The sequence below is a fragment of the Anastrepha obliqua genome, chromosome 1 (assembly GCF_027943255.1).
Source record: "Anastrepha obliqua isolate idAnaObli1 chromosome 1, idAnaObli1_1.0, whole genome shotgun sequence".
NCBI lineage: Eukaryota > Metazoa > Arthropoda > Insecta > Diptera > Tephritidae > Anastrepha > Anastrepha obliqua.
In genome coordinates, this window is record NC_072892.1 from 53,919,097 (window position 1) to 53,941,404 (window position 22,308).

General features: G+C 35.6%; 1 protein-coding gene across 1 annotated transcript in view; it reads right to left on the reverse strand.

The window, feature by feature from the left end:
* Positions 1 to 22,308, reverse strand: part of LOC129252881 (uncharacterized) — a 335,534-nt gene that overhangs the window by 174,598 nt on the left and 138,628 nt on the right. Inside the window, exons 6-7 of the mRNA XM_054891021.1 lie at positions 19,941 to 20,072; positions 9,906 to 10,073 (exon numbers count right to left, since the gene is read on the reverse strand). Coding sequence (XP_054746996.1) covers positions 9,906 to 10,073; positions 19,941 to 20,072 — 300 coding nt within the window. The remainder of the gene's footprint in view (positions 1 to 9,905; positions 10,074 to 19,940; positions 20,073 to 22,308) is intronic.

Here is a 22,308-nt window from a genome sequence, read left to right on the forward strand (position 1 = left end):
CAAAAGGCCAAGGTGGTCACTTCTCAGCACGTCAGTGCCAAAGACCTCAAGCCTGACTCGAGCAAAGGTAGGGCGGACGCACAGAAAGTGGTGCGCCGTCTCATCCTCCTCTTCTCACGCTGGGCAGAGAGCACTGTAAGAGGCCTAGAAAGGTGCCGGTCATCAGTCCAACCAGCTACCTACAGCCTCTTCTGCTTAATAGTGAGATTTGCGATAGTCAGTCGGGCATGACAGGTAACCTCGGTTTTGTCCATCTGCAGCCTCTCTCTGCCTACCTCTCGCTTGTAGGTTGAAGTAACCCGTTGGCTAACCGCGGCTTTGATGGCTGCAGAAAGGAATGGCAGAACGGGTTCCTGGCCAAACAAGTTGGTTTTAGAGGCCGTCATAGCTAAAGAGTCAGACGTCTCGTTACCCGCGATGCGTAAAAGCTCCGGGACCCGTGTTAGCATCAGAATATTATGTCTGCCGACCTAGTTCAACTTGGATTTACAGGACTCAACTACCCCTGAAGTGGTTGGAGGGCTGTCTAAGGCCATGAGCGCAGCTTTGCTGTCACTGCGGACGCATACATATCTGCCTCTCTGCATCTGTCAGTCTGTTTTTCTGAGGTTTCTTGTGGGCAATGGCGTTTGTGCCTTCTCGCCACCCTGAAACTCAATCAATCTGTGGTCTGAGCACGAATCTTCGGCAAGGACACTCCAGTTCCTGACTGACCACTCAAGGTTAAAGGGTGAGATCGTTCACCTCCTGCCGTCTAGCAGTTGCAAACGCAGTCTGTGTGCCCTTTTTTATATGTTTTGGGGAAGAGGAAGTGATAAACTCGAACAGCTGAGAGCCCCATTCATTTCATTTGCTGCTGCCCCAGATCGGATGCTGGGTATTAGCATCACAACAGAGAAGAAGGCCCAGATTGCGTCGCTCACAGATCTCCACGAGAGTAGTGGTATTTTCAGGTGGTGGCGCTTCCAGGGCATCGTAAGGAAAATAAGCAGATGCAGCCATCCGCTTTTGCCCTTATAACACACTTCAGCAGCTACCAGGTCTTGGCAACAGTATTGCTCAAGATCCGTCACATTGAAATGCGATGATACTATACGACCGGTCTTAGGTCTACTCGAATTCCTGTCATATAATAATGTGGCCCCTTTCAACGCGCCAAAGGCACAGAGGCGGCCCCTAAAGTCCCTGAGATCACTCGCTTCATGGTTAATAAATAATAAGTAAGTGAGTTTCGAAAAATTATACATTTTTGTATTTAAACTGAAGATTATTTCATTAGTAACAAAACAAAATACTTTAGTTGAATTTATGCGCACTAAGTATCATATTACATTAGCGTCTCCATATCTAACAAAATAAGGGAGCATATATGGAAATATATGGATGCCAAATACTAAGAAATTAAAAAAATGTATTATATTTTGTGGTTGAAAGAATTTCATATATTAAGCCGAATGAGGGGAAAGTATGGGCTTAATGGTGGTACATATTCATGTATCATAAAATAAAAAATCAAGTCAGTCGGTGCAACTTTGTGCTTTGTGCTTTGTACAAAAAAAACTTTCCAACAGACCCATTAAAATTTAACGTCAATATTGGTTTTTTTGCTATAAAAGACGACTTCTTCTGTCTCTATTTCAAATGCTTCGTCAGAAATTATAAGTCCCGAAAATCCTGTGTTTTTTATGCCAACAATCCCGAAATTCTCGAGACTTTAAAATACCAAAAACTCGGAATTAACATCCTTAGCGTGTACGCTTACTACGTTCGGTACATGGAAATTGTATGAAGCTATTTGAAATACTAAATCATTTCCATGTAATTGAATTGTAGCAAGTGATTTCTTGCATAACTCTTACATCGAAGAACGGCATTGAAATTGATTCGCTTAACTTAGTAATGGAGTCGTTTAGTAAGCAGAAGCGTCAGACTAAGGGCGCAATAGATTATGGTTAAGGCTAAAATTTATTGAGTCGTTTCTTAAATATTTAAATTTTACGCTTTTGAGGCGACAATGTACAATTTTTTTTTAAATTGTAATTTCTTGAACGAAGCATAGATTGATTTAAGTGGTTAATAAATCGATTATCAATCTCAGTTGTTAATGAGGATACAATCACATGAAGTGATGTGATTATTACAGTTTATTTTAGTTCAAATGTGTACTTGATACGCTTTGATGACCCTAACCCAAAAAAACAAGTATTTCCTTTATTTCTGCAAATGATTTTCCAAACTGTCCGTTTACAAAAAATATGCAAAAGTAATAAATAAGTTCAGAAAATGTTAGAGTAAAGTCTACTATCCCATTTGCGAATTTATTATTTAACAGTTTCCTTAGTTCCCTTATTTTCCCTGTGCTCTCTCACCCGGTCCTCGGCATCCCTCTGACTGCTGTTAAAGGGGAATTACACAACTTACATATTTCTCAGGAAAGCACAGCTCAGATGGAGTTTCATTTCTTGTACTATCACGAAAGTCCTATGGCCGCAGTACAACAGACGCAGAAAGTCCTGGAGATTTAACATATAATCCCCATTGCAAGAACTGTGGGTATCTTTCAGAGAAGGAGACTGTTGAGCACTTTCTCTATTAATAACCTGGTTTGACAGATCGATTATTAAGGTCACTGGGTGATTCTTTCTTCGACAGACCCAGGCTGCTCCAACCTAAATAACATCAATCTTCTCCATTAAATCAAGAGCTTTGGATGGTTATCTCTGCCCCTTGGTGGCAAACGTCGCTTGAGAGCTACTTGGGGAGTACCAGACTGGTACTTAAAATTTCATGGTTCCTAGTAATTTCATGGTTAATTTTTTTTTAGCTTGTGTTCACCGAGTCATTGCATAAAGTAACAAATGCGCTTAGATAAGACAAATATGTACAAACACATTTCCTTTCTACAAATTAAACTAAGCATAAGGATCTTTTTGGCAGTAAACACAACATAGTTAAATTTGAAGTGTTGTACTCAAAGCTTCTTCGTGCATTTCCTTTTGTTCATAATAACAAAGCAAAGCCTTCATTCAAATGTTCAATTCAAAAATTCATTACAAATGCTCTACTCATAGGAGTCAGCGTATATTTCATACAATTTGTATTTCCTATTTCATTGCTTTTTTCACCGTAAATTCTCATTGACTTTGTGTTGAATCCACAGAGCATACACGTTTTTCTATTCATACAAAATTTGTTTACACAGATTTTATTGTCTATTTCTTTTTTTTAGAATAATAATGAATTACTATTTTTGATTTATCAACGGGTGGCAGCACTCTGCTAGAAAGATTATAATGGACTTAACTAAAAGGTGAACGAATTTAGCTCAGTTAGCTTACTAAAATTTAATTTACTATCAATTTATGAATATAACTTTTAGAAATGGATCTTGAAACAGGACGGAAAAAAGATTTAAAAAGTTACACCTTCGGTTGTGCACCTCTGGTTTGGCATTTGCGGATTTACATAGAAACATTAGGTAGGGCAAACCCATAGTGTTACACATTTTTGCGACTCTCTACTCAACTTTTAGGTTTTTTTTTTAATTTGTTGGACTATAATATCGTGAATCTATAGCAATTAGAATTATATCCTTTTTTGAGTGTTTGGACAAGCTCTTCCTCTTTGTGATGCCCGTCTTGATGTTTTTCCCCAACTGAAAGTTTTACTTTGCCTTCGAACGGGAGATGGTGTCTCATTTGATGTTTCATAACCGGGGTTTTGAATCCGAGCACTACACAGCTGCGGCGGCCACTAATTAGTCCCTAGAATTACCAAAGGGCCATATAAATTGTAAGGAATTTAAGATTTAGTACCGTACGTCCTTGAACAGGACGAAAAAAATATTTAAAAAGTTACATCTTCGGTTGGCTACCTCTGGTCTGGCTGAAACCCTATGTATTTACATGTATTTGTTTGGGAATGTGTGGCAAATGTGTCACATTTATAACTATTTTTAAGTATCGCAGATTTAAATTTTTAATTTCTTACCTTTTTCATTGGTTTTGGTATGAAGCTACGCTGAAAATATTTTGATTTGTGAAAAAAAGATTTTTTGTCGTGTTCTTTATTTTGATTCATTGACTTAAGAAGGTTGGAAAACATTTAATTGCAATCAGAAAAAGATCCGAAGATTATTGATTTGGAGGAAAAGCAGTTTAAGGAAAAGTGGTGTTAATGTATCCAAAGACACAATTATAGGACGTTTACGTGCAAATAAAGCACATTAAAAAACCGCTGCTCGTATTACCATGCATTGCAAAAGGACTTGCATGGGCTGAGGTATCCAGGCGAATGGTTGTATAGGTCGGTTCTGGTCTGCTGCTAATAATCGACAACTTCAACGAACTGTTTAGTATCCAGTTGACCCTTGAACCGACAAACCGGCAAACGCTGTCAAATTTGTGTAGAAACATAGGGGCAGGACGGTATTCCCCGTCATTAAATATTGCAACAAACATGGGAGAAAACGGTGGAAGCCACAAATACGTGACTTTCCGGTCTGTTCTATGTTATTATAATAAGTTTGTATTATAAATAGGACAGCATGGCTTTAACCGCAAAAATGAAATGTATATGAGTTATGCAAAAGTTAATTCCATTATTAATTGCAATCCTTTTGCTGCAATCCCGAAACATTTACATAGACATAGCTATAGTAGTTACGGGAAAGTACCTGGACACCATCAGTAATGTGATGAATAACACACTTAAAAGGGTACACCAATAGCCATTTCGCGCAGGGTTAGGGATAAACGCGGAAAAACGGACATGATACTTTTTACCAGGAAGTACAAAGTTCCGGCGTGGAACCTCGCGAAGCTAGGCAAAAACGAACTACTTTGCAAAGATCATGTGAGGTCTCTTGGAGTAATACTTGACAGTAAATAGCTGTGGAAGCACAATGTTGAGAAAAGGGTGAAAAAGGCCAGTAATGCGTTGTGCGCATGAAAAAGAATGCTGGGAGTTACTTGGGGTCTATTACCCCTTCTGATGCTTTGGTGCTAGACGGCAGTAGTTAGATATTTCTGTATGGGGCCTTAGTATGGTGGACTGCGATAAGAAAACTGACATACTTAATGCCACTGGAAAGGATTCAGCAACTCGCTGCTCTGTGCTTAACAGGAGCGATGAAAACCACCCCAACGGCGGCGCTGGAAATGATACTAAGCATACCACCTATTGACCTTACAGCGAAAAATCTGGCAGCAAAATCCGCAAGGAGGTTCATGGCTGCTAGAGTATTTACCTGTAGAACCTTCGGACACTGCTCTATAGGAAAGTGGACTTCAGGTTGTTACATGATTCCGTGCTTTAATTGGGAGAGAAGGTCTCGTAACGAGAAAGAACTCAACAATTAATATAACGTGGACAGTCAAGTAGCAATAAAAGCAATAAGCTCATATTGTATTAAGTCCAAAAATGTTCGAAGGAGCAGGGAGGCCATAGAAAGGCTAACCGCAAGCAGTAGGCTGCATATCTCCTGGGTACCTGGTCACAAAGGCATTATGGGGAACGAAATAGTAGATGAAATAGCAAAAAGTGCTGTTAGACTACATTTTGAACAAGAGAACAACGAACCAAAACCGCTAAATACCATATACAAAGACGAGTGGAAGCTAGGTGGACTAATCTGACCACATGCAAAACAGCGAAAGTTATGTGTGGAACTAAAGACAAAAAACTGACTCAATTCGTACTTATGCTCTCGCGAAAGGACTGCATAACTATTATAGGTATGCTAACAGGTCATAATCTATTGGCTGCACATGCGTACAAAATACGGACTGCTAACACGGACGAATGCAGAAAATGCAGGGAGGATGTTGAGGAAACTTTACACCTTCTAGCTCTGCTTAGATTCGCCAAAAGCGCTGACATCCTACATGATGTCTACTTTCAGAATTCATAGAGGTCGGTCTCCATCTGGCTTACGGTCTATGCGCGGCTTAATGCCAATCAGGCTAAGCTAACCTAAACTGGTCACATTGAAGACTAGGAATGCTTATGCAGTAATAAAATATAAGTAAGGGTGCGTAGAAGATTAATACATTTTTATTTGCTATTTATGTTTCTTATAAACTAGGCGATATTGAAACCTTATGTAATTTACACCCAAGTAATTTACTACCCAATTAGAATCTAATAAATGGAGAGAAATAAAAAGTCGATGTGAGTGCATAAAAATCGGCTTCGTAGATTATGACAACTATTAAATACAATTAAATGAACTATAACTAACTATGTTCAAATTTGTTTTTTTTTTTTTTTTCAGAAGAAAAAAATTTTAAATTTTAATGAAAATATGTTGAATTTTTTTTTAATTTTCACAAGGTTTCAGACTTTGAGTCATGTGGTTTTTATTGTTCAATTAACAGTATTTTTATCAAAAATTATTTAAAAAAAAAATCGGTCGTAAAACTTTACGACTTAACACTCAATTTAATTTGAGCACAGGTGTACTTGTAGAAAACTACCTCTGCATCAAAACTACCTTAATGCTGACAGTAACATCTCTTAAGGCATATTTATGGTACGTATAGCAAAATTTAAGTGGCTTACAAATTTAGAATTTATTAAAATCCTCAGTCATTCTGAGCCAGAGATATTTTTTTGAAAAATCAATATTACTTGACCTACTAAATAAACTTTCAAGGTATTCAGGTAAGTGTTTATTTATAGATACATACACACATATATATTCAATTTACCTGTCAAGTGGGCAGTCACAAAAGTTTCTGCTAAAAATAAATTGTTGCTTACTTTTTTATTAAATTACTTCCTATCTTCAAACTATTGCAGTTTATTCCGAAGTGAAAATATACGAGCATGCGTACAAATCATATTTATATGGTTTTTATTGAGAAGGAACTAAAATGATTGATGCGGTTATTGCACTTTAAAAATAAATTTCAATTAATATATATGCTGTGCTAACTTCCAGCTCAACATTCGCTCATCTGAGTGTGCTGCCGCAGCATTTTCAATGAAACTTTTGGCTTTGCAACAAAAGTTTTGCCCACAGCAACACGCTTACATGCCTTTGAATACATTTCACTCTGTACGTGTGTAATACTAATATACTTAAGTAAGTATGTGTGAAAGTGGAAAGTGGCGCAAAGCCCATTGCGGCAGCAACTTTATTCAACAAATGCAATTATTCACATGCGCTTCATTGAATTTTGTTAAAGAAAAAATGGGCTGGCGTTAAAAGGCAGCAAGAGGCTGTGTGAAATGCCGGCAAAAGCTGACAAGAAGACGTTTTTCGCAAAGGCCCTCGTAAGCGTAGATATTACAAATAAATTGAGATAAACGGCTTAAATGCTGATGACGGTAGCTATGGAAGTAGAATAACTATTCGCCCTATGCTAAGGGATATTTTAATAGTTGCAAATAAAGGGGCGCTCCATGCAGAGACTTCAATAATTCACACTGTTTAAGCCATAATTTAAATTACTACAAAATTGAATACGAGTATAACTATAACCAAATTTTATTAATTCTCTAAAGATTTTTAAAATTTAGTAACACACCCTCCGAAGTTTTTATAAAGGCGCCACATATTGATATACCTATATAAATATAACTATTTACTTAGTTAATTTTTATTTTTGAATATTTTTAAAAAGTAGAGTTTATTCTATAACAACGACCATAATAATGCATGTTTCAAGCCTTGTACAAGATTTATAAAAACTCGAAACATTTTCCTCAAAATTAAAAAAAAAATAATTTATTATGCATTTTTATACATTTTTTAACAAAATTTAAAAATTTTTAAATTAAAATTTTTTTTTTAATTTCTAATTTTAATTATTTATTCTGTAACAACGACCATAAAAATGCTTGTTTAGAAAATTGTACAAGATTTACAAATATTCCATAAACTTTCATCAAAGTTGTAAGATTTCAAAACTTTAATGTTTTTTCTTTAATTTTAATTTAAAAAAAATTGAGTATGAAGTAATTAAATTTTAGTACAATAAAGTGCAAGTATTAAGTGGCTAAAAATTTTCGCTCATTTTTCATAATTTTTTCCCCTGAAGGTGTTGCTTACTTTCACCGAATAACGAATGCATGACATTTTTGATAGAATTAACTATATTTTTATACAAAAATAATTTAGATTACAAATGAATTAACTACATTATGTATAAAAATAAATAGAACTAAATAAAACAAAATAAAGAAGTAAATAGTCCAAACTTGTCAATATGTTTTGCCTTTATAATAATTCCCCGAGGATACATTAAAGGAAGTCTAAAGTTCTGAGCGGATTTAGGTAGATCTCTCTAGTGAGGTATATCTCACGATGCATGAATTGTATCGAATCTTACTATACGGCAATTTTAAGGCAACATTATGCATCATAAGAAGTTATCTGCTAATGTAACGTTTGGTGAAGCCAGACGTACGTTAGAGTTTACCAAATTAAGGATAAAAGCAGCGAAATTTCGTTACATTCTTCGGTATCACTAAGCGAAAGAGGAAAAGTCGGAGCAGGTTACAAAAAAATGGTTGTTAGTTATAAAACCAATATAACATAGATTGCAAGAATATGGAAACCGCAGATGAGCCGTGCCCTTGCCAGCGTCGAAAATGTCAATGAAAGCAAGGAACGAGGGAAGTCGAATGGAAATGTAAGCCTCTATCCTATTACCTACAAACTGTAGAACACTTAGAAAGCCATGTAAGGCTAACTTTCTTCAATCGTGCTTCTAGAACATTTTATTTTAAATTACGTCGAGGCCAACAGGAAACCTCCAGTCCTAAATCGACTTCTGAAAAGTGGCAGCCACCGCAACTTCACGCGAACACAAGTGTTTTATTACAAGGTGATCATGCAAAATCTCTCTCTCCTTAGTTAGCTTTGCGTTCTAAAACAAGAGTATCGGAAAACTATTTTTGACTTCAGAGAAATATACAAACTAAAATTAAAGTAGTAAAAATATGGAAAAATAGCAAATTCATAAAAATTGGTTAGTAAATTCTTAGTTAATTAGTTAGTTAAATTATATGATTTTTATAGTAGACGTCGGCCTCCATAAGAAAGCGGGCTGAAATTTTTTTATCTGATTTGTATGATGAAATAATTGATTTTTATGGCGATAGCAGTGTACTAGACGTTCTTCCGACGTTGACTGTAAATGCGAACTAAACATTGGACTAAATTTTACCCAATCACTTTCTAGACGCGCATAAATTCGGTGCGCACCATTTACTGAGGACTTACAGCATCAACTCGAATAGTAAAATCATCGCTACTAAATTAGAGCAAACAATATTTTTCCACATGTTCCAAATAAACAAACCACAACCCATCAAACATTTTGAGGGGTGACTCACACCCCGCAGAGTGTCTGTCGAAGCTTGAGAGGATCAGTCGATTATGGCTTTTTGAACTGTATACCAGCGACATCAGAAAGCGCTACAAGAAAAGTTTAGTCTGCTCAAATGGCACGATCCTAATGAGCAGTTGATCTCAGCTGCGCGAGAAATAAATTATTCAAATAATTGATAAAATAGTTTTATCATATACTCCCGCTACTCAATCTCGTTGGTGACTGAACAATAAACAATAAGGTTTACAGATCATTTTAATCAATAACGCCCCCACATCCTATAATCATTGACTTGTCCCTCTTAGAAACCCAAGAAAGAATACCTTTTAATTAGTCTCTTGTTTCGCAAAAAAAAATTTAATATTCCAAAAATTTTATGAACTCCGTATAACAATCGATTTTCCGTCGAATTCTCCCCTTCTTAGAAACAGATTTGTGAGTATGATTTCTTGTAGGCGGCGAGCTTGTTGCCTATTTCATTTCACTCTTATCGCCGTAACCAGGCAATTTGTGTTGCACTTTTTGCTTTCTTTTGTAATCATAAATTCCATAAATTTTACTTACTTTTTTAGCGTGGCAGCCAATGCTAGATCGGGTCGAACATCAAATCGTGTCTGCATATAGAAACGCAATAAATTATCGCGCTCATTTTCACGTAATCCTTCGTCGAGTGCTAATGCGCCCAGTGTGTGATACGATTCGGACTCAGTGACCCCAAATAATAAATCATATCTGCAATGTAGATGCCAATGACAAGTCGATGAATATATAGACGTACATACATTCATAATTATGTATATATATATATAAGTAGATACATATGTTTACATGCTACAGCTCTAAATATTTATGGATAGTGCCGCACTTCGAGTTGCTTGTGAGCAATCAAGTTGGAGGTCAGATAAGCTTTCGCATACAAACATTGGTATTAATAAATAAAGTTTAGATATGTAAAGCGCTCATGCCAGAGTACCGTTGCATTAAGCCACAACAACAATAGATGTAATTACACATTCGGCGACCACAACCAGATACTCGTAGATCAACCCAGTGGAAATATACGTCATGCATTCATTTTTTTTTTCAGATATGCAATTAAGTATGGTATTATAAGGAAATAAAGAAATAAATAAACCCAATTAGTTATGCCAACTTTTTCTTCTAGAAAGTCATTTCTTTTTCTTTACTTCTTATTCATATATGTATGGGTGTGGATTATTATGAGACTTTCAACTATTAGTCCATAGATGGCGCTAGGAGTATTTCTAAACCTTCCCAAATGTCTTGTCTTTTCGAAATGTCTTGTTTTTTTCGTCTGCCATCTGTCAACAATATTCAGTTCATTTCTTGTTACGTTTCATACAATAATGCATTTTTGTCGCTCTTAAAAATGTCGAATTTCGTGCCTTCAAACTACGATTTGCGGACATCGTTGATTTTCTGTGATCAATTGAAGAAAAACGCTTCTCAAGCTCATCAAATGCTTATAGAAGCTTATGGTGGTTATGCTCTAAGTAGAGCATAGTGCTTCAGGAGGTTTGAAAAATTCCGAAGTGGTGATTTTAGCATGGAAAACGAGGACCGTGGCCGGTCATCGAAAAAGTTTGAGGACGCCGAATCGCAAGCATTGTTGGATGAAGATGAATGTAAAACGCAAGAAATGATGGCAGAGCAGTTGGGAGTGACCCAAAAAAACATTGCCAAACGTTTGAAAGACATAGGGATGATTTTAAAGGTCGGCAGATGGGTGCCGCGTGAACTGAGTGAAAGGCAGCAAGAGAACCAAAAACCACTTGTGAAATGCTGCTTCCCCGGTTCAAAAAGAAGTCTTTTTTGCATCGAATCGTTACGAGTGATGAAAAATGGGTGTCTTTCTTCAACCCCAAGCGTAAACGATCGTATAGTCCGCCCGGTCACAAGCCAAAAACAACGGCAAACCAAATCGCTTCGGCCGCAAGGCAGTGCTATGTGTGTTTTCTGGGATCAGCGTGGTTGTTTTTGAGCTATTGATTTGGTACAAGCTATTAAAACCAGGTGAAACAGTTGACGGTGCACGCTACCAACGACAATTGGCCGATTTGAAGAGCGATATACACCGAAAACGCCCAGAATATGCCGATCGGCGTCACAAAGTAATTTTTCTTGATGACAATGCACCACCGCATCGAAAAAGAGCGACCCGGGAATTGGTGGAAACGTACGATTTGGAACCGCTGGGGCATGCGGCTTACTTACCAGACTTGGCGCCTTCCAATTATCATTTGTTTGCATCGATGGGCCTCGCACTTTCCGAGCTGTGCTTCAGTTCTCACGAAGAAACCAAAAAATGGCTCGATGATTGGCTTGCGGCCAAAGACGGCCAATTTTTTGGCGCGGCATCCACAAATTGCATGAGAGATGGGAAAAATGTGTCGCTAGCGATGGCTATTATTTGAAAGATTAAGTTTGTAACATTTTCGTTGATAAACGTTTGAAATTAAAAAAAGGCTCATTTCATAGGTATACTATAAATATAGTAATTGAAGGCACAAATTCAAAATTAAAAAAAAATATTTGATTGAATACATTTTATAGCAAAATTATAAATGAAGCGTAGAAGTGTTTTTCAATACTTTTTCCTCAAAATGTAATTTTTTTTTGAATGGTGTGTAGTTAGATTCCAAACTTTCAGACTTGATCTGCTGAAATTGATCAACAGCGGAAGCGGTTAACACTCATCGTTCGATCGTTATCCACAAATCCCCCCCTTTCTAGTATTTTATTATTTCCGCTCTCCTTATTTCCTCTGGAATGGTATCACAATGAACGAATTTTATTTGCTCGTCCTCTGGGCAACTATTTAACCTAACTGACTGGCTGGTTGACTGACCTAACTGGACTAACTGGTCTTGAGAAAAAATTCTCCACAATTTAACCGATTTAGCATTGATAAAAACCTAATTTTTTCATTTTTTTTTTAATTCCCTAGTTTTTAATGGATTATTGACAGAATGTGATTTTTTTCAAGAAGCCCTCCTTTTAAATACGCTTTGTGAATTATGTGACTTGAGGCTTAATAAGCCAGAGATTAAATGTGCGGGAACAAGACTTGTTTGTAATTGGTTTTGGCACCTTTTATAAAATATATATAGGTGGCACAAAATTAATCACTCTATCGGAAATATTAATAATTTTTCCAAATGGCGTCTTTCGCCACCCATATCTGATCCAGACAGTTGCAGTATACAAGCAGGAGCAGTAATAAAGCACTCAAAGGTCGAAAGTAGGAAAGTTATTCAAAAACAAAATTAAGTGATTCATTTTGAGCCACCTTGTAGGGCTAAAATAAAAAAATATTATTATTTTTGCTAGTACTCTGGAAGGGCGCATCATTTTAACAAAAAAAATTGTAAAATTTTTCCTTAGTTCACCTAAAACCTAATAGTATTTGACTCTTAAACAAAACGGAGACATATACATGGTCCGCCATATAACTTTACGGAATTAAAAATGCTCTAAAAAAGAAACTACTCAATATTTTTCCAAACTGTTTTTTTATTTTGAAGTACAATCCTTCCGGTTAATGATGGAACACAACTTCATTCACATGGCTGCCTTTGGACTTTGTACGGCGTCATACCAAGGTCTTTACGCAAAATTCGTCTCAATGATGTCTCCGAAATGTCCAATTGTTGAGAACGACGGTGAACTGAAGTTCCTGGTGATTCACGAACACTCTCGGCCACAACAGCAATATTTTCGGGTGTACGCACGGTTTTTGGTCGGTCACGCGTTGCGTTGTCAATAAGCAACCCAGTTTCTCTTACTTTTCTCGCAAAGTAACGCACATACGCTTCATTCGGTACTTTTCTTCTTCCCATTGCCGTATGTAATTTTCGTACACATTCTGGAACATTACCATGATTTTCAAAGTAATGTCGCAATATTTCCCAACGTTCTTTGAGCGTATACACAACCATTTTCGTTCAGCGGAAGAATAAAGCTAATTTTCTGTCAAATCAGATGACAGCTAAGTGTTACCATTCTTCAAATAATTCCTAGTTCAAATCCGAAACGATAGATGGCAGCGCCCTATATTTTCATTGGCATAAGGGGCAAATACTAGGTTCAAAACTTTTGCGGCTCGATAAAAAAAATATTAAAAATTTGCCTACTTTCTAAGAGTAGTATAGTATTTGAGACTTTAAACTTAAAAACGATTTAGGAACGTACAGTTACAAATATATTTTCATTGGCAAAAGGGGTAAATAGTAACTATTTAGCATTCAGCCAGTACTGTTAATGTTGCTGTACACCTTTGAGATATGCTATTGAAGTGACGTTCCCCTTTCAGGATATAAGCCTACGACATTTTGATAGCGTAGAACAGATTGTCGGGGAGTACTCAGTATTGCCTTTTTATTGCTGTTTGTTGTTAGAATTATTAATATTTTCTGATTGTACGTTTTCATTGCACTAATACTTTGAACAAATCGAAAAGGCTATTTTTAACATGCACCTTTTCTGTAAAGAACGTAATGCCTGCCCGCTCTACGTATAAAAACTCTTGCATCGTGCAATCTTTCAACGACTATTATAAAGACACTAAAATATTTTACGCAAAACATTAACATTATCCCTACTGGGATAAAAACTATACGGATATTTAGAACGCGTCACACTAATACCCATAACCAACAATCAAGTTAGACCTAACCGCTGCTAAGTCCAACAAACTCATAGCTGTGGTACATTTCCCTTTTGCAAATACCAACTATGTACTATATATGTATGCAAATCCATGCATAAGTACGTGTGTGTGTGGTGTTTACCTCAACTTACTTATTCGCTGTGGCTTGTTAGTAAATACACAGGCGTTAATGGCCAATAATGGATGCGGTAAATTTCGGTAGGCGACGGCAATGCATTCCGCCTTTCGCGCTTTCATTGAAAAATGATAGTTGTTTACCCGACTCAAGTAAACTACTTAATATTGCGTCAAGCAAAAACATCAACACAAGCGTATTTGGCATCTTTACGTGGCTGGTTTTGTGTGCAGACCGCAGATGTAGTAGATGAGGGAGAAACACGTGCGAGTGTATGCGAATTTGGCTTGCGCTGGCATACTGTTCGCAAATGGCAGACAATTTTTAAATATAAATATAATATTCGCATTATATGTACAAATACATACACACACATCCGACTGCTTTTAAACGAAATTCATTCATAAATATTATTTAGATGCTTATTTCATAGAAGTCATATGGTAATTAGTATCACACCTACATATTTGTTGATTAAATTCAGTTTTAATTTGATTTGCTTGGGCTTCTCTTGTACGTAGCACTTTTATGGCTGGAGTTAAATGGTAGTTGTGTAATGCGTATTTAATAATTAAAAATTTGCTTAAAAAATATTTAATAAATTCACTCGTATGCAGCAATTCTAAATGAAGCGTAGCAAGCTTTTGAGACATAGTCTTCGATTTCGCTCAAATTTCAAATCAAATTGGCTACATTTATACTCAGACTGACAGAAATGGATCCCTAAAAAATTAGGTATTTTTTCGCAGGAGCTATGGAAGTGGTGAATCAAAACGATCTCTAACAAAAGCTACTTAAACCTTTAAGGAATGAATGAAAATGAGGTATGTACTTCGACCTTTCGATTTCTTGTGCCTTCTGCTAAACACAGAACGTCATCCAAATACTGTTCCCTTAATAAAGTTAAGAGAGAGCTGGGTTGGCCTGAGCGTATGTGCCTTTATTTCCACCACATCCGGCCGAGATATCTCATTATCCTTCGCGCTATGGCATCACCTTTGAGAAGGAAGTGTGCCGGTGTCTCCGGGCACTGATCGCAGAAACGGCAGGAGTCAGTGGATGATATTCCAATCCGGTGCAGTTGATTAGGCAATCTGCAGTGACCTGTGAAAATGCCCATAGGCATTCACAGTTTACCTTTAGCGAGGATTATGAGTTGCCTGAACCTCTTTTGATTATACCCCTCCAGTAAGGACCTCACCTGACAAGCCCAATAATTTGGTGCCGCCTCACGCCTTTTAGTCGCTCCTGCACTACTAAAATCTTACATAAGTCAACATTTCTAAACCGCTTTGCATTATTATATGATATTATTGCGGTATATCACTTGATTATAGTCGTAATAATTACAACGAAATGTTTTTAAGAGGCGTTAGTTTTTACTTTGATTTTATATTTCCATAATTTTTCCAACTTGACTTTATTTATTGGAAGTAGTAGAAAATTATATATTAAATTAAATAAGATGTGTTTTTTTGTGAGTTCTAGCCTCATAGGCTTCAGAAGTTATGACTGTTTGAATGTTCACTAACAAAGCAGAGACAAAACATCGAATTAAAAAAAAAATATTCTAAGAAAATTAAACTTATTCTAAATCTGTTATAAGGGTTCGGAAACGAATTGTTTTCATATATTTAATTTGTGGACAATTACTTTCTAACAGTCATACTTTCTGAGGCTACAATGAAGCTTCGTATAATATATTCCGACCACTACAGCTAATAAGACTTCGTCTTGGAAAATATTTTAATCCAAAGGTAATTTCTCAATGCTTTCCTTCAAACTGAAAAAATGTTGGAAATATGGAAAAGAATTTTTAAAAAGAAAAAAGAGATTCTTTAATGAAAATATTCTATGGCAAAGTTATAAAAATAATCAAACTTAAATGCTGTCTAACTTCTAAAAAAGTTGGGATATGGAAGTATGATATAAATTGCAAATCGCCTTAGGTAATGTGGAGTGTGTTTCGAGTTTGAGGAAAGGAAATATGATCATATATCTTTTTATACAATATGGATTCTTGGTTATGATTTGAGCTCTTATCTCAAAATAAGCGAGATTATATTCCTGCATTAATATACACACATAAGCCATTGCACCTGTATAAAAACCTTAAACTATGCCAGTATATCCGAACATTGAATTCCATTGGCCCGCTATATTCATACTTGGACTCAAGCGCATGTTCTTTGTTGGTGCTATAAAACTATTTAACTTCATACCAACTACAATAAAACAAACAAGGTGTTTTAAAACTGTAATTTCTAGCATCTTCTAACCCTCAGATCCTCTTTTCTCACCCCTCTTTCCCTTTCCTTTCCCTTCCCTTTCCTTTCCATTCCTTTCCTTTCCTTTCCTTTCCTTTCCTTTCCTTTCCTTTCCTTTCCTTTCCTTTCCTTTCCTTTCCTTTCCTTTCCTTTCCTTTCCTTTCCTTTCCTTTCCTTTCCTTTCCTTTCCTTTCCTTTCCTTTCCTTTCCTTTCCTTTCCTTTCCTTTCCTTTCCTTTCCTTTCCTTTCCTTTCTTTTCCTTTCCTTTCCTTTCCTTTCCTTTCATTTCCTTTCCTTTCCTTTCCTTTCCTTTCCTTTCCTTTCCTTTCCTTTCCTTTCCTTTCCTTTCCTTTCCTTTCCTTTCCTTTCCTTTCCTTTCCTTTCCTTTCCTTTCCTTTCCTTTCCTTTCCTTTCCTTTCCTTTCCTTTCCTTTCTTTTCCTTTCCTTTCCTTTCCTTTCCTTTCCTTTCCTTTCCTTTCCTTTCCTTTCCTTTCCTTTCCTTTCCTTTCCTTTCCTTTCCTTTCCTTTCCTTTCCTTTCCTTTTCTCTCCTTTCCTTTCCTTTCCTTTCCTTTCCTTTCCTTTCCTTTCCTTTCCTTTCCTTTCCTTTCGTCTCCTTTCTGTTCGTTTCCTTTCCTTTCCTTTCCTTTCCTTTCCTTTCATTTCCTTTACCCTTCCACTTTTCACCCAACCACCCATCTCCCTTTCTTGCTCATTATACTAAGATTTAGTCTATAAGTTTTATATAGGGTTTTTCAATAAGGGCGGGTAGATGTTGAAATGGAATAAAATGGCGTTTGCTGTGTTGCACGTAGTGCCGTCCTGCTGGAACCACATGTCGTTTAGGTCCATAAGGTTCAATATGGGCCGTAAGAAATTGGAAGGGCCACCATAAACAACTGAATAATAAACAAAAGATTTGACAGATGTCACCAAAACAAAATGGCTGCCATAGGGCGCCAAAATCGACCCGCGCCAATTGAAAAACCCTTTATTTTACATTTTATGTATACCAACTTTATTTTCAAGAATTACAAGAAAATGTGCTACTCAGGCCTTTGTCCTACTACGAACAAAATAAAACAAATAAACTAATTTGAATGTAATTCAGCAATCTAACCTGAAATATCTGTTGTGAAGACTTAATGGATTCAGAGTAATTCTCTGATTCCAACTTCCTTAATAAATTTAAGTACTTGCCCTAGATTATTGAGATTTGAGGATGGTGAAACTCATTCTGCTTAATTTTTGGATATAGGATCTCCAGTAATCCTAGTCTATGTCTCATAAATCAAAAGAAAAAATAGTTCATGCTTAACAAATCGAAAAAAAATCATTTTATCCAAAACTATTATGAAGTCTGAAATAAGGGGAATAAACTATCGCTTAAGAAGAAATACTTTTATATTTGATTTTATTATTTAAAAAATGTTTTAATTTTGTAAAACAGATTGCAAAACTTGAAATAAATTCCGATTTTGAAAACATTTTCAAAAAAATTTTGATATGCAGTTTTATAACTTATCATTATTTTTTAGTTTCAAGTTGTTAAAAACTGCCGTGGGTTATTTTTCTTTTCCTGAAGATCTTACGTATTTTCTTCATACATACCACCTTGATCAAAAAGCTTCCGGCACAACCGCCAGGTAACACTCTAAGGCAACTAGTTTGAGTTCTGTTTTTTCTCTATTAGGTAGCTACATCTGTGATTAATATTCCTGTCAAAATTGTATCACCATTGCTTGACATTTGTAAAACTTACACCATCTTGAGCAAACCTACTTCCGCATTTTCTATTTTGATCTAGAAATGGATTAAATGATACAAAAACTTAAGAAATGTTAGGAACCTGTTTTCGTGACGATACTTTAAAGAAAACAGGGGTATATGAGTGGGATAACATAAGTGCTTCAGAAACTGATGAAAACATTCATAAAATGAAAGAAGAGTTGATCAGTAATCGCAAATTAACCAAAAGAAAGCTGGCAGAGTACCATCTTGGTTATTGTAGTGAGTGAGTCCATCTGGGATATTGTAGTTAATGATTTGGGATTGCGCCTTGTCGCTGCAAAGTTGATTCCAGATGACGTCAATTTCATCCAAAAAATAGACCGCATTGATATCGCAAAAGACATGGGTTGTAAGGCTGGATTCGACCCAACATTTAGCAAACGCATCTTTACTAGACGAGACGTGCGCTTATGAGTACAACACGCTATCCAGACATTAAGTGAGTGAGTGGAGAGCTCCGAATGATCCAAATCCAAAAACTAGAGAACTTTTGGATCACGGCTGTATTGAATGTACGAAACTTTCCATAAATTCTACTTAAAAACCATTGAATTATGATGAAAAGCTATCCAGAAGCTTTCTATTTTTATATACATTTTAAAATTCGTGTTTACATGGTTGTTGTTGGACAATGAGTTACACTTTTATTAAAGAGAGTCCAAAATAAAAGTTAATATTATTTACTTGAGGTATTTGGGTCTACTTAGCAAGAGCTGACTTTAAATAGAACATAACGAAATTGCAAAATAGTATTTTTTTCCAAGTGTTTCTCAAAAAGAGTTGGGACGATATTTTTTTGCACATACGAAGCACTTAAAATAACCGTACACAACAACGGTAAATAAGCTCATAAGTGTATACACTTGTTCTCACAAGATTAAGTCACTTTATTTTTTTTTTAAACTTGCCAAACTTGCGCTTTATATGGAAGAAAATTTTTAACATTGTATGGCTAAAATTCTGTAAGATCAACACGAATTTTGAGCAACATCAAACTTACACACTATTGTACTAAAAATTGTTCAGTTATAAATCTGCATACCCAAAATTCCACTAGAGATCTTGAATAAAATATAAAAAGTTTTGGTATCGAGTTTATGAAATTATTAAAATTTTTGTGAGTTTTTGTAAAATGTTTGCAACTTTTATTTGCAAGGACCCCATATATGGTGTTGCAGTTTTTATTAAATTTTATTTCCAAATAAAATATTATAAAATAATTCAAACTATCTTAACACATCAAATATATATTTATCAATAATACAATAGAAAAAAAGTTCGATGATTTCATGACAAATTTTTATAAAAAATTAACGGAAAAAATTTATCATAAGAAAATGTTGTGAATATTGTAAAAATCTACTTTGCCTTATTTATGTGAGCACAAGTCTATACATTTGTAGATACATAAAATCTGACGATAAATTAATTATGCACAAGGAATTTCTTTATAAATGGGATCAAAAGAGTTAACCAAACTCAGTAAGTAAGACTCCACCAAAAGCATCCTTTTCGCATAAAATATTTTATACTTCACGCAAAAAAATCAACCTCTTTTCACATACCAGAATCAAACAACAAAATATATTTTGCAGTTTGCAACAATAAATTGTATATATGTATGTATCTGCTGCTGCATGCGGCAAAAAGATTCATAAGATGTATTTGGAAAAAATAACTCAACTAAAAATCTTCAATTGGACATAGATACAAAAAAGCAAAAAAAAGTTTTACAAACCGACTGAAGTGTTCAGTGTATTGTCCCATCACTTTATATGGTTGATTTGGTATCACATGGCCATCGACAATTGGACCCAATGAAGTTGAAAATTGGGGAAATGATGTTGGTATTTTTAAGATCTCCTGATAGCTGCGAAATAAAAGCAGAAGAAGAAAAGAAAATTCGCTTTTTTATTATAAAAGAAATATTTTTAGGGAAATAAAAATAAAAATACAAAGACATATAAAAAAAAATTCTATAAGATATATGTGGATATATTGTACGTATTTAAGTGTATATCGCTGCATATGCACCTAAAAGCAAGCAAATGGCGAAAATAACGGAAATGATATGTAAAGGGGCCAGATAAAGACAAAAAAAATATACTGTAAGTGAACAAAAACAAAAACGTAACAAACATATGTGTCTGTGCGTGTGTGTGAGAATGTAAGAAGGCAAGTGTGAAAAAAGGAAATAGAAAGTATGCAAAATTTATGGCAAACTAAGTTTATTGCTCTATTTCCGCGCCACATACTATTGCGTATACGCCATGTACGCCACACGTATACCTACGCATTACAGTTTCACACAACATAAAAGGGCATAATAAAGCTGTGTATTTCATAGCGATATAAACTATGTAAAATGAGATCAGGCTCATCTTTATATATCTTTTATTTTCTACTTCGCCTGATGGCATTTACAAGTGAATGCGCACGTTATTGTGCAGGTATGTGTGTGCGTGCGTAAATGTGTGTAAAATTGAGTTACCTAAGTAAGTATGGATACATTTATGGAAATAGAAAGGATAGAAAGCAAGTTTTTTATAAATCTTGAAATTTAGTTCGTCAGTGGAGGGCACTTCGGTGGCCAGTTGTCCAGCAGAGTTGGTAAAAGGTGTTGACTAAAAGTTTTGAGTGACCAGAAACGCTTACTATAATAAGGATTATGGAAGTTGCTTCTAATTTTAGCAATCAAATACCCATTTGGAAGCAACTGAAGGCGAACTTTGGTGGGGCTACCTCAAATTATTTACGCTTAAGGGGTTGAGAAATCCTAACGCCTTACCCATATATGGTGTTACAGTTCTGAATAAATTTTATTTCCAATATTCCGTAAATTATAAGACAGTCTTTCCAGTATTCCGTAAATTATAAGAAATGTTACTTTTTGTTGCATTCATTTCAATGAAAGAAGTAATTGCAAGTAACATTTTTTTTGTATTGAATTATTTGATTATTAATCTGTCATTCAGAGCCTGCCAGAAATACTAAATTTTTAGATTAATAAATGAATAAATAAATAACAGCTAACAAAAATTAATAAAGCTTTGATCAATTTATCATTCATTTAAGCGTAAATTTAAGGGTTGAGGTCTAGTTGCAGTTGGTAATATAACTTTTATTATTTTATCCAAATAGATATATGACCAGAAGCGGTACTCGCCTGCCAACATAAAGTGTCCATTTAAGCCTACAAAGGCTCATAAATTTTAGGGCTACCCTCTTTCATATCTGAATAGAAAAGTAACTAAAGGGTGATTTTTTAAGAGCTATAGGAAAGTTTTTCAAAAAACATATGTAAAGTTCAGAAAAAGGCATGAAATTTTTATTTAAATCGATAGTATAGTCCATATAATTTAATGTTTGAAGATTATTTCATACAAATGTTGACCGCGACTGCGCTTCAAATGGTCCATCCGCTTAGTCCAATTTTGGCATACTCTTTCCAATGTTTCGGCCGGTATCTCACATATAAATGCTTTAATGTTGTCTTCCAATGCATTAATTGAAGCAGGCTTGTCTGAATAGACATGAACTTTAACATAGCCCCACAAAAAATTATCTAAAGGCGTTATAACGCACGCTCTGGGTGGCCAACTGACAGGTCCCGAACGTGAAATAAAATATTCTTAGAACTCGCCTCTCAACAAGTCCATTGATACACGTGCTGTGTGGCATGTGGCACCGTCTTGCTGAAACCGCATGTCAAAAAAAAGTTGGATATCATTTCACGGTAGCGCTCACCATTCAATTTATCGATGTCCCGTGCCAACTATCGTTGCCAAATTAAGAATATTACACCTGCAGAAATTCGTACCGAAATAGAAAACTTAAGTAAAAATAAATCACCAGGCTATGATAAAATTGATTCTAAAGTGGCAAAGTGTTTACCAAAAAAAGGTATTATGCTGCTGACACATATTTACAACGCTATATTAAGATTAAACCATTTTCGTACGCAATGGAAATGCGCGGAAATTGTTATGATTCCCAAGCCAAATAAGCTTGAAAATGAAGTGACGTCTTACAGACCAATAAGTTTACTGACGCTTTTCTCTAAAATATTTGAGAGAATATTTTTACGGAGAATATCGCCGCCTTTA